The sequence below is a fragment of the Ciconia boyciana genome, chromosome 1 (genome assembly GCF_034638445.1).
Source record: "Ciconia boyciana chromosome 1, ASM3463844v1, whole genome shotgun sequence".
In the NCBI taxonomy this organism is placed as follows: Eukaryota; Metazoa; Chordata; class Aves; order Ciconiiformes; family Ciconiidae; genus Ciconia; species Ciconia boyciana.
The window spans coordinates 208415960-208427921 of record NC_132934.1 but is presented as its reverse complement, the minus strand read 5'-3'; the positions used below and the strand labels follow the sequence as shown (position 1 = coordinate 208427921).

The 11962-nt window shown below is 42.8% G+C and overlaps 1 protein-coding gene across 8 annotated transcripts; it reads left to right on the top strand.

The window, feature by feature from the left end:
• Positions 1-9: 9 nt before the first annotated feature.
• On the top strand, positions 10-11743 carry C1H11orf54 (chromosome 1 C11orf54 homolog). Of its 8 annotated transcripts, none has more exons than XM_072850736.1 (11): positions 10-115; positions 1149-1240; positions 1708-1768; positions 2891-3014; positions 4867-4965; positions 5777-5850; positions 6642-6743; positions 7718-7894; positions 8636-8785; positions 9376-9492; positions 11570-11743. In XM_072850736.1, the coding sequence occupies exons 4-11, from the start codon at positions 2957-2959 to the stop codon at positions 11741-11743; spliced, it is 951 nt and encodes a 316-aa protein (XP_072706837.1). In that variant the 5' UTR covers positions 10-115; positions 1149-1240; positions 1708-1768; positions 2891-2956. The 8 variants fall into 8 exon arrangements, with proteins under 8 accessions (XP_072706837.1, XP_072706832.1, XP_072706836.1 ...); XM_072850735.1 differs by lacking the exon at positions 10-115 and adding an exon at positions 128-337; XM_072850737.1 differs by lacking the exon at positions 10-115 and adding an exon at positions 553-693.
• The last annotated feature ends 219 nt before the right edge of the window (positions 11744-11962 follow it).

Below are 11962 nucleotides of genomic sequence, written 5' to 3'. Positions count from 1 at the left end.
GGGAAAGGCCCGCGGTCCGGCGCCGCCATGCTGGGGGTGGCGGGGCGGGCGGTCCCCGGGACCGGCCCGCGGTGGGGGCGGGCAGTGCCGCCGCGCAGCCCGGACAGCGGGGCAGGTACGTGCGGTCAGGCGCTAGTGGCGGCCGGGTGCGGGGCCAGGGCTTTTGCAGGCCAGCGTCGGCCAGCGCTTTCGCAGGCACGGGCAGTGCGGGGCGGCTCCTGGCTGCCTCCCCCTTCAACCGTTCCCCGCCTCGCCCGGAGGGTCCGGGCTCCCTTCAGGGCGCAGTTCCCGCGCTTCCCGCTCGCTGTGAGACTCCGAGGAGCTGCTCGTTGCACCGGTCGGCTTCCCGTTACTACTGTCCTGCCTCTCCTTCCCTCTGCCGCCCAGTCTCCCCCGAGCTGGCGGCTCCAGCCTGAATAATCCCCTCTTTCCTCTCGCAGCCACGCCAAGTGCAGGGTCAGCTTTAGTGTTTCTTCGCTCCAGCGCTCTTTGCTGCCTTTGACTGCCTGGATGTTTTCCCTAAGGACCCCAGCCTCGCCTGGCCCGCCTGTTCTTGCCCTGCCATCACCCATCCCTTCCCCAAATCCCAGCCGCTCAAGCAGATGCCTCTGCTGTCTTGCAGCCTTTCTCTGCCACGGACGGGATCTCCTCGCCTCGCCCCAGTTGAGGAATACAACCTCTGCGGATGCATCTGTAGATGTTTTGCTCTTCTTGGTGTCATCGCTAAAATTATCTTCTCTCACTGACTGCCATCTTCAGTTTTTCCCAGATATTTCTTTTTTCCCCCACTTTGACTCATCTCTAGCCTGCCTATAACCTCTGCTTTCTGGCTTCTACCCTCTAAACTCGTTTTAATTCAGGTTTTGATACTAGACAACCCCCCCTACCCCATTAATATCATGGTTCCCAGTTCATCTGCATTCTCCTGGCCCTTGACTACTCTCTGATGTTTTCTTCCTCTTAAAAAGATAGACTTTTAAAGTCTTTTTAGGTGCTTGTTCTCTCTATTCTTGTTGCACCACCCCAGACTAATAATCTTATCGTCCCTTTAGTATTTGTGTTCTTTCTTTGAAAGTCTTCTGTAGTAATTCAATGTCACTCCGCCCCTCTGTGATGGATCTTAATTGTCTGTTGTTGTCTCCTTTCAGGTTCTCCCTCTCCCACACCACACAAACTCCCCTGTGAATGCTCTCCTTGCAGTGGTGACTCACGGATCTACTTCTCTTTTGTGTTCTTCTGGGTAAGGACTACTGTCTAGCAATCAGATCGGGTTTATTATGGTACCTTGAGCTTTTCCCACAGTCTTTCCCTCCTTTCTTGATTGAGCTGACTACTGTCCTTTAAAGAGCAGGTGATGGTCTAGGTGTTATATTTGAGCCTACTTATTTGAACTGTGTCAAAGTCTTGCCTCTGCCTTTTGCACAACAGCAGTTCTAGCCTGTCTTCTCAGTCTGTTTCAGGACTTTTTCAACTGGTGTCTTGAGTGCTGGCACAGCTTCCTTCTGGACATGGCAAAAGGTTCTTGAGGGGATGCGGATCATCTAAAACAGTGCTGCCAAAGCCATCTTCTCACTTTCTTTCTCTAATTACTCCCTTTCTTGTGTTCAGTGCACACTTAAAGTCTTGGGGTATGATTCACTCCATCTGACAGTAGGCTTCTACTCTACCAGAGGCACCAAATCCAGCCTCTTACTTTCTCCTCCACAGCCAGAGGAGGGAGGGAGCCACCTGTGGAGATGGGTAAGACCAACTAAGATGAGAATGACAGGTAGGTGTCTTTCTCCCTTTCTCTACTGCTTGCTATAGCAGTAATTTGGGGTGGCAGAACTTTGAGCTCCAAGACTTCAGTTACGTGAGTGCTATGATCTCCCAACTCTTTTTATTTCTTTTTTCCGCTGGGTTTTTTTCCTTTATGCAGACTTAAGAGGCTGATGGTATAAGGACAGTTACAATTTTTGACAATCATAAAAGCTAGGATTTTTCTAAAATAGAAGCTAAAAGTATACATAAACAGCTAGCTCACATCATGGTCCTTCCTAACAAAAGCTCTGTCAGGTCTGGGATTGTAATTAGGTTTTTGGCTTTTTCCTCTAAGGCCTGAGATCTGGATAAGTGGGACCCATTGTCTTTTTCCGCTGTGTGCAGTAAGCATGTGCCTAAGGAGTTAATGATTGCTGTGCTGATTTATAGGTAGCGTGTAATCATCTGTTTCTGCCCTGAGCCAGTGGTTTGCCCTAGTAGCTGACTTTGCTGTTGCAAGGCTGACTGAAATATAGTTCATTTGTAAAGGGGTTCTTAAACTTATGTTCAAACAAAACTTGTTACAGGCTTTGTACCTGTACAGAGCCTGATACTGCAGAACTTGCTGCTGTTGTTTTCTATTTTGCTGCTAGCCTGTTCCCCTCTGGAAGGGGAAACACATGCCCAGAATCAACTGGAGACCATGTCACAGCTGAGGTTGAAAGTCCACCATAGCCAATGCTGGAAAAGTAAACATTAAGGGAGGGAAGACCTGAGGAGGCAGCTAATGTGCTCAGAAACGCCCAGTTTTCTTTCAAAAACAAATTATGACTCCAGGGTTATAAAGGACAGATAAATCTCCTGACCTGTCCCTTGAACTGGATTCAGTGTAGGATGTGTTTTGCCTACAGCCAGTTGTAAGCTTGAGGACTAGCATATGTAATGCTCTGAGCCAGCTATAGTGCTGACAGACACATCTTCTTCCAAAGCGCTTAAGAAAATTAACATTAATATTGAAGCTGTTAGTCTTTCCTTTGATGGCAGAACTACAATTCTACTGTTGTCTATGTATTCTTGAGTGAAATTGAAAAATAAGTAACATATTGAAAATGGCCTGTTTTAATCATTAAACTATTATCCTTGTTGACAGATCAGTCACTCTTACAGCGCGGTATATTGTAATTTCTTACCTGAAGAAATCAGCACCACTTAGGAAATGGCCAAAGTTGAAAGGTTTGCTTTTCACGTTCCAAGTCTGGAGGAGCTTGCTGGGGGTAAGTCATGCAGCGTGTAATTTTTTACAAACTTATAATGTACTCTTCAAACTTATCTTAAAGCTCTTATTAAAACCTTTCTACAGCTAGTACATGCAGAATGTTCCTGCTCTTAGCACACTGAGTGTAAAGAAAAGCACTATTTTTCTATATGCTATTATTTCCTTAAAGCAAACAGTGACTCCTCCCTCAAACCCCAATGATATTTAAGCACACGAACAGGCTCTCAAACCCTTTAAAACTGTCTGCTGCATTTGCAGACTTGCGCATGGGTTGTGAAAGTTTGACAATAACAGACCGAACTTACTTATACATACGAGATCATCTGTCCTCCTCTACCCTCTAGTATTTCTTTCTTTTTCAGGACTACTCAAAACACAGCTAAGTGTTTTGAGCAAGTATGCAGTATAGCATGGCAGGTGCTCTTGCTTGAACCTAGAGACTCCTCTTTTGGTGATTGCCTTAGAACCAGGCGGCAGGAAACATTTTATTTAGTTTGTTTCTTTCCAAAGCCTTCACAAAACGGGCTCAGGATAACAGAATGGTTGAGGTTGGAAGGGACCTGTGGAGATGATTTGGTCCAACCCACCTGCTCATGAGCTTCTTTCCTTGCCCTAGTAGAGACGCATTATTCCTTCTGGCTGTCTGTCTCCTGCAGCAGATGTACTAAAGGTTTTTTTTCTTTCAGAGAGGTCTTCAAGTTCAGTCTGCCACTCTCCCAAATCTGTGTCAGTTTGACATTTCCATGCTTTGAGAAAGTGTGGTCCCAGCAGTACCCCAGGTGGTTCTCAGTGCTTTTCTCACCCAGTAGCTGTCAGGCTGGGGCAATAGGCCAGGGCTGCTATAGACCTGTGGGCTCTGCAGAGAACAGCATCTACTTGCAGCAGAACAGCTTAAAACAGTAGCAGAAAAAATGAGTCACAAACCAGAATTTTCCTTTTTTCCCCCGGTCTGTCCTGAGGACCTCCTGTAAGCTGTGAATTTTGTTGCTGTTCAGCTCTTGAGTATAATTTGAGGAGTGCCCTTTTATTGTCCTTTTCCACTTACCAGATGGTACTGAGATGTATTTAGAAACCTGCCAAGTACCTTCTACTGACCCTTGTGGTCAACAGTGCACTTGTCTAAGTCAGAATCCTCCCTGTTGTTTGAGTGACTTTGCAGGTTCTGAGCCTGAAAACACTGATATGAAGCAAAACCAAAAGTTTAGATTTAGGGCTGTCAGCCCCATTATAATCAGCACCATTCATTATCTGTCTTGTACAGACACTTGCCAGAGAATCTCCACGTGAACGTAAACATGACAGGCAATATCCTGTGACAGCAGAAGTCTCCAGACAGCAGAGACAGTTTGAGATTATAACCAAGCTATTGCAAACAGTCTAGTTAATATATTTAAAGAACTGATTGTCACTTTAGCTAAAACTTACTTCCTCCTTTGCTCTCGCATGATATTTAACCGTGATCATAATCATCTGCTCTTGTGAAGCAAACCCACTGCTAAATGTGGTTTAAGTTTACCCATGTTACTTCACATTGTGCTGCTCCTAGTGCTACTAGGAGCAGTGAGTTATTGTGTTTCAATTAAAAGGTTTTAAAAATTCTTAAAATGAATTAACATGGTAGCTAACAATTATCTGAACAAGCTTTTGCTCTTCCTGAAGCTCTGACTCAGGAAACAAGTGCCTACAGACAGTAGCATTTAAATCAATGGAGTTACTTAGGGTAAGCATAAGTCCTTTAATGTAGCTTGCTGAAATAAAGCCTGAACAGATGTATTTATTGTTGTTAGTAACTTGTCAAACTCTTGGTAATTTTTCATTGTCACTAACTTTGCCATTATTCTTTATTATAGTTTTGCAGAAAGGGCTTAAGGAAAACTTTGCTGATGCTCAAGTCTCTGTTGTAGACTGTCCTGATCTGACTCAGGAACCCTTCAACTTTCCTGCTAAAGGTAACCTAGCATTCCTGTCTTCCACTAAGGCTTCTCCAGTTCTTTCTACCTGATCCAGCTTGGTTTGGATCTTCTAAAGATGTTGGGAGAACTTAAATTGTTTTTCAGGTAAAGAATATGCATGAGAGGAAAGCTACATTTTATTCCTGGACTTGCTTCCTAGTTGATGTATGAACAAGGACAAGTCATTACCAAGTAGTTGTCATAATTTTTTTTTCTTAACATAAACTCCTGCCATTCATGTATATCGACAAAGTGAAACTGTCTTATTCTGAGCGGGATTAATTTTCTTTGACATTAGCTGTCTGGAAGACAGACATGTCATCTGTGCTACTCATCTGAGTTCCCTCTGTCATCAATGTAGTGAAAGAAACACCTCCAGAAGGTGATTCATCCCTTCTTAAAATACATGTCCAAATAAGTGGGATGAATTGTCCTGAGCCTTGGGCATCCAGCTTTGCTGAAGTTTTGCAAGTGGAGTCCCAGTGGGTGTATCCACTGTGTGGTGAGGGCATCTTACTGGAGAACTGGCAAATGGCAGTGTTGCCCACTTTAATATTTTTTTGTGCTTAGAGAATGTTAATTTTACAACAGGTTGCCTAGCATTAAATCCTACTGTGAATCATTTTAGGGCTTACTGTCCTTGGACTTCTTAATAGTGCAACACTTTACCTAAGCATGCTACGGAAATAGTGTTCTCAAAGGGTATTATAAGTTGGAGGAACCAGTTCTTTGGTGGGTTAGACTGCATGCTCATTTAAGATTATTAGGAAAAAGTATTTTACCAAGCTAACTGGCTGTATTCTTCCAGGAATCTGCGGAAAGCCTAGAATAGCAGATGTGGGAGGTGTTCCTTACCTCATACCTGTTGTACACAAAGAAAAAGTGAGTTTTTCCTGGAGCTGTGGGGTTTAATACATTTGTAAAAAGAAAAGCAGTATCTTGTTGAAATATAAACAAAACTAAGGACTAACAGATACTATAAGACTCCACTTGTGAAAGAGGCTTACTTTTCCGTGTTTTATGAGATTGATTCTGACGTGTGTTAAACATAGACTATGTCAGGAAATCTTACACATTGTAGCAAAAATAGCATATCATGGTTGATGGTTCATCTTCTCCTGCCCTCAAATACAAGATAGTTTTGGAAACATACCATCTGTGACTGGAGCCATGGAAGGAACTACTAAACAAGGGGCTTGTCTGCATGTTTATATATGGCTTGCTGCATGCCTGTGATTTCAAGTCACAGCCACGCTTCTTTGTAAAAACTGGCTTTATTTGCATTTTCAGGCCAACACTGGATTCACGTTACTGTCCTTTTCCAAGAATATCGTACCTCCTTTCTGACACCTCACCCCATCTGTCTCTATATGATATTCCCTTCCATTTTTTAGTTTACAGAAGTACAAATTTCAATAAGAACAATAATTCAGTTTTTGGGTAAAATGGCAGGGGAACATACAAGCAGACTCTACCTTTCAGAAAACAAATGGACATGTACCCAATTTGTTACTGCCAAATGTTGTGTTGTTCAGAAACTGTGTTCAACCTAATTATCCAAAATACTAATGAGGGTGTTGTGAATTAAATGCATCCAGAGGTTACAGTGAACAGAATGACAATTCCGGATCAGAGCACCACACCGAAATCAAAGGATTGTTTCTCTTTCACAGGTTTACGATCTAAATACGGTTGCAGAAGACATAGAGCTGCCTGGAGCTTTCATTCTTGGAGCTGGAGCTGCTTCATCTAAGAGTCTTGGAGTAAATGCCGAGGTCAGTAAGTAAGTGTGATGGTTCTCAATGAATTAATGGAAGTATCATAATAGTATAGCAGTATCATGCTGGGTATTTCCCATTTACAACAAAACATTTAATAAACACCATTCATGCCAGAAGCACATAAAACACATTAGAAGGAATTCAGATGAGGTCCATCCACAGAGGTGCATTCTGTTGAGATAATAAAGATTAATTTTTAACTTGTAATTCTCCGGGAAGCATGTGATTGCTTTGAAGGGTGCAAGAAACATGATTTTTTGAAACTGATTGACAAAGACCTTACCAGAGGTTTTAATAACAAGATTTAGAAATGCTTGTCAAAGTTACTGGTAAATGTCTTTGAAATACTCCCTGTCTTTTGCCTTCTGGGATGGCTTTGTTCTACCATTGTAAATTTTAAAGATGCCACATACAAAATGATCACCTGCAGGAGAGGCGGGAGATGAAGAACTATTGCCTGTGGAGGCTTTGGTTAGTCAGAGTCTTTTCAAGCATAAACCTCTGGTCTTGCTGTCTCCTTTTGATGCATTTATTGGCAGATGAGATAGTCCATCTCAGCATTAATCTGGGCCACTATAATAGTGGTTGTTACTGTGCACTGAGAAAGTATTACATAGAATTCCAATACTTGCATGCAGGCCTCAGATCTCAATGGTTAGACTTTTTTTCCTTCTTTTTTTCCCTTCTTTTTTTTCAACACTAGCATTCATCTTCATATAACATTAAATTTAACGTTCCAGAAAAAGTAAAACTGTTTCCCAGAGTTTTCAATTACATTACAATATTAGTACATTTTTCTTACCAGTACAGACCTCATCCTGAGAGACAGAGCTGTGTGATGAAGGGGATTATTTCTTGGGATCATGGTCCAAAGCTTAAATTGCATTTATGAGTTCTGTTCATTTGACTGACTCTTACTCTTTTCTTATTGACTTACTTGACTTGTTCTTACATGTTCTTTTTCTCAGCTTATCCCTATTGTTCAAACTAAGAGTGAAAAAAAGCCTGCTGTAAATGGAAGCTACGTTGCTCAGATAAATCCTGCAGATAAAGGGTGCCTGCTTGAGAAGTACAGCAGTAAATATACTGACTGTGAGTTTGGGCTGTTGGCCAACCTTTATGCCAGTGAGGGCCAACCTGGTAAGGTACGTACTTGGATCAAAGGTGACTTTGCTTCTAGAGCTTTGTGGCTGAAGGGAAACTCATGTTTCAATGTTCTCCTATCAGTTTTCTGTGATAATAGTAAAGTAGTAATTCCATGAAAGAAATATCCAAACATAAGGAACTGATGCCTGTAAACAAGGGGAAGAATTGGTGGAGACAGAGAGGCATTTGAATTTTTGAGGGATAAATATTAGTTTATTAAAACTTTTCCATCATAATTCATCCATACAAATCCAGTCCAAACTAGCAGCGATTTAAGGTAATGGTTGTACAAGGTACTTGTGTAAATCAGGTCTGGGCACTTGTCTGTTTTTTTGTAGAAGTGCTTCCCCCAACACAGCTAGCACAAAGAGGTGTTGGCAGAGCAGTCACAAACCTGACTACTGGAAACTGAGCAGTCTTCTCCATTTCCAAGAGTTTATAACAGAGTGGAAGCCAGCTGGTGGACAGAAAGGGGTTGCTTATATCATTGTCTCATGTATGAGTAAACAGCTTGCTGCCCAGCACCCTTCAAAGGCAAAGCTAGCATTGAACAGGAAGTCAGGAAAGACAGTTGGTCAGGTACTGGAAGGATGCAAGTAGAGCAGCACTTGCAGGGAAACTCACATTTTCAAAAAGTAATCTTGGGTTAGAAGCTGGGGAGAATTTCAGAGCAGCTTCCACAGACCTTTGCAGACTGTTGCAGGAGGAGATAGCAGTGACAAATTAACTTTATTCTCCAGGTCATTGAAGTGAAAGCCAATGGAAGAACTGGGGAACTTAACTTTGTGTCTTGTCTGAGACAAATTTTAGAGAAACACTATGGAGAAAAGCCAGTTGGGATGGGTGGTACATTTATCATTCAGAAGGGGAAAGCAAAGATTCACATTATGGTAAGTTGTTCTCAATTCATATAACTTTCTTCATCCTTCTGAAAACAGAAGTATAAATCAGGGTGTAACATCTCAGTGCCTTGACTTTCTTTTGTATTTTTAAATGTATGCATAAACTGTTAGGATAAGCAGTGTATTAACGTAAGAAGCTGACATTACAAAACTGACGTTACAAAACTAGTGATGCTGTATTACTTGGGCTTAATACCGTCATCTTTTCTTTTGAAATCCATGGGCAGCTAAAGAACTGTAGAGCTGTTGTAACATGAATTGAAATGAAATATGTGAACTGAGATGATACTTATAAGAAGCAATAGACTTTTTAAAAATAAATGAGCTTCTAAAATGTACCAGGAGGACAATCCTTACTTCGGTAGTTCTCCCGCTACCTGAGCAATGAAAGAAGCAATATTCTGGGCACTTCTATTTCTGGCAGAAACACAGTAATGGGCACTGGTCAGCTGCTTTTAGGCAAGAAGGAATGTGAACAGAGTAGTGGGGAGGGGAAAAGTGAAGGAAAGTTGCTAGAGAAAAAGTATCTTGGTACAAGTGTCTTCCTTTCACTTATAAAGCTTTTACTTTTGCTGTAGCCTCCAGAATTTTCTGCCTGTCCTCTGAATACCGATGAGGATGTGAATAACTGGCTCAGATTCTTCGAAATGAAGGCTCCGCTGATTTGTCAGCCAGTAATAGTTTCCAGAGATCCAGTGAGTCTCTTTCTCATTTCTAAGTGTAAACTGAGACTTGTAATGAATTTTGTCTTGGATGTGATTTTCCTTTTAAGAACAGGAGTGTCTATATATTGTCTTAAACTCTTCCAGAGGTGTTGTAATGAAATAGAAGCTTCTCATTTCTGTCACTGGTTTGAAGTGAGGCTAGGTCAGTCCGTTCTGAAACCTAGTGGCTGTTCATAGTGGATTGAACTTAATGGTTCAGTTCCAATTGCAAGTGCACAAGTGTTTGCGTCCCAAACCCAACAGCATAGTTTGTATTCACTGCTGGCCACACCAGGAGAAATGTCAAGAGCATGGAAGCTTGTTCAGCTATGTGTTCATGTAGTTCACTTTCATAAAAACTGTCTCTACTAATGCTGTGTCGAAATATGTGAAGCGTGTGTCTCATAATTGCCGATGCAAATCAAAGTCTGCAAAGCCTCATGCTAGAAAGTTATCTAGCATCTTTCAGAAGCACTAAATTCAACAGCAAACAATTCAGGATAAAAACAATCTGGTTTCAAAAGCCATTAAGATGTTCATCATTAGGAAGACTTTATTTAAAAGAAACCAGGAAACCATAGATGAAAATGACTATTTTATAAATAACAATGCAGTCATAAGTAATATAAAAAACATTTTTTTCCAGAGTTAAATGAGACATGCTGTAGGCTTGGATATGTTCAAGGGTGTGACTTTATTGTGTCATTATGTGGCAGCCTTTGGCCTAAGGCTAAATTGTGTGCATCTTCCCAGAATCATCTGATGAGTACTTTGAAAACAGCCATCAAGAGCTGCTCCATTTAGAACCAACACAACTTGTGTAGTGGATGCAGCAGGGTTACTCCCATTTCTGTCCCCTGCAAGCTCAGCAGCACTCGGCTAAGCCTATGGTTTTGGAAATGTTTGAGTGTCACTACAGAGACAGCAGTAGAAGATGGCATTCAAATGCCATAGCATTACTCATCAGTATCCTCTTACAGCATAGAAAACCAACCGTATCCTGGGCTGCATCAAAAGAAGTGTGGCCAGCAGGTCAAGGGAGGTGGTTCTCCCCCTCGTGAGACCCCACCTGGAGTGCTGCATCCAGCTCTGGGGCCCCAAGAAGGTCATGGACCTGTTGGAGCGGGTCCAGAGGAGGGCCATGAAAGTGATCAGAGGGCTGGAGCACCTCTCCCGTGAGGAAAGGCTGAGAGAGTTGGGGTTGTTCAGCCTGGAGAAGAGAAGGCTCCAGGGAGACCTTATTGTGGTCTTTCAATACTTCAAGAGGGCTTATAAGAAAGATGGAGAGAGACTTTTTACCAGGGCCTGTAGTGACAGAAGGGGCAATGGTTTTAAACTGAAAGAGGGTAGATTTAGATTGGACATAAGGAAGAAATTTTTTACGATGAGGGTGGTGAGACGCTGGAACAGGTTGCCCAGAGAAGCTGTGGATGCCCCATCCCTGGAAGTGTTCAGGGTCAGGTTGGACAGGGCTTTGAGCAACCTGATCAAGTAGAAGATGTCCCTGCCCATGGCAGGGGGGTTGGACTAGATGATTTTTAAAGGTTCCTTCCAACCATTCTACCATTCTATGATATATAGAACTGTTGGGGTTGATCTCACAGTTTAGTATGCTAGTTGTTACTTTATTCACTATTCTTCCCATTTCCATCTAAGCTGGCTCTCAGAATTGGAGTAGAGATTGTCCCTTTATCACATGGGTCTGTGGCATTCAGTGCAAAGGGGTTCTCATTTCCAGTAGGGGTTCCTTGGTGTGACTGCTTTATTTAATCCCAATCGAAAGAAAGAAAAAAAAAAAAAAAGGAAATCTCTGTGAGACTGAGACCAAAAGTTGGGGGCTGTCAGGGTTTCCAAATTCTTTTCTCTTTGCTGTCCTATGGTAAAGCCTTGTACAGCTCCTCTTCTTTTGTCTTATTAGTTTCACAAGCATCTTGCAAGTTTTCACTGCTTAATGGTTGGAGCGGGCTCTGAGATGCGTGGAAATACGCAGTACAAAGGAGAGACTATCCCAGGACTTTTAACCACAGTTCACATGAGCGCGTGTTCACGGGCCTTTCTCTGGTGACAGGGCTTTGACCTGCGCGTGGAGCACACCCACTGTTTCAGCCACCACGGGGAAGGAGGGCACTACCACCAGGACACCAGCCCCGACAGCGTGCAGTACCTGGGCTACCTCCTGCCCGCCGAGCTGCTCTTCCGCATCGACAGGCCCCCGGAGACACACCTCGTCGGGAGAGACTGAAACAGGGAGGCTCTGGTCAAGGCGTAGCAATTGGATCTTTCTAAAACACAAATGGCGATTTTTGTAACGCTTTTCATTATGCACATTTATCAGAGTCACGAATAAATACGAGAGCAGTAACCTGCCGACGTCTTCATTTTGTTAAAGTGAGGCATTCGGAGCGTACGCGTAATTGAAATTGTTATGACTGAATCCAAATGGGAATTTCACTGCAGTATT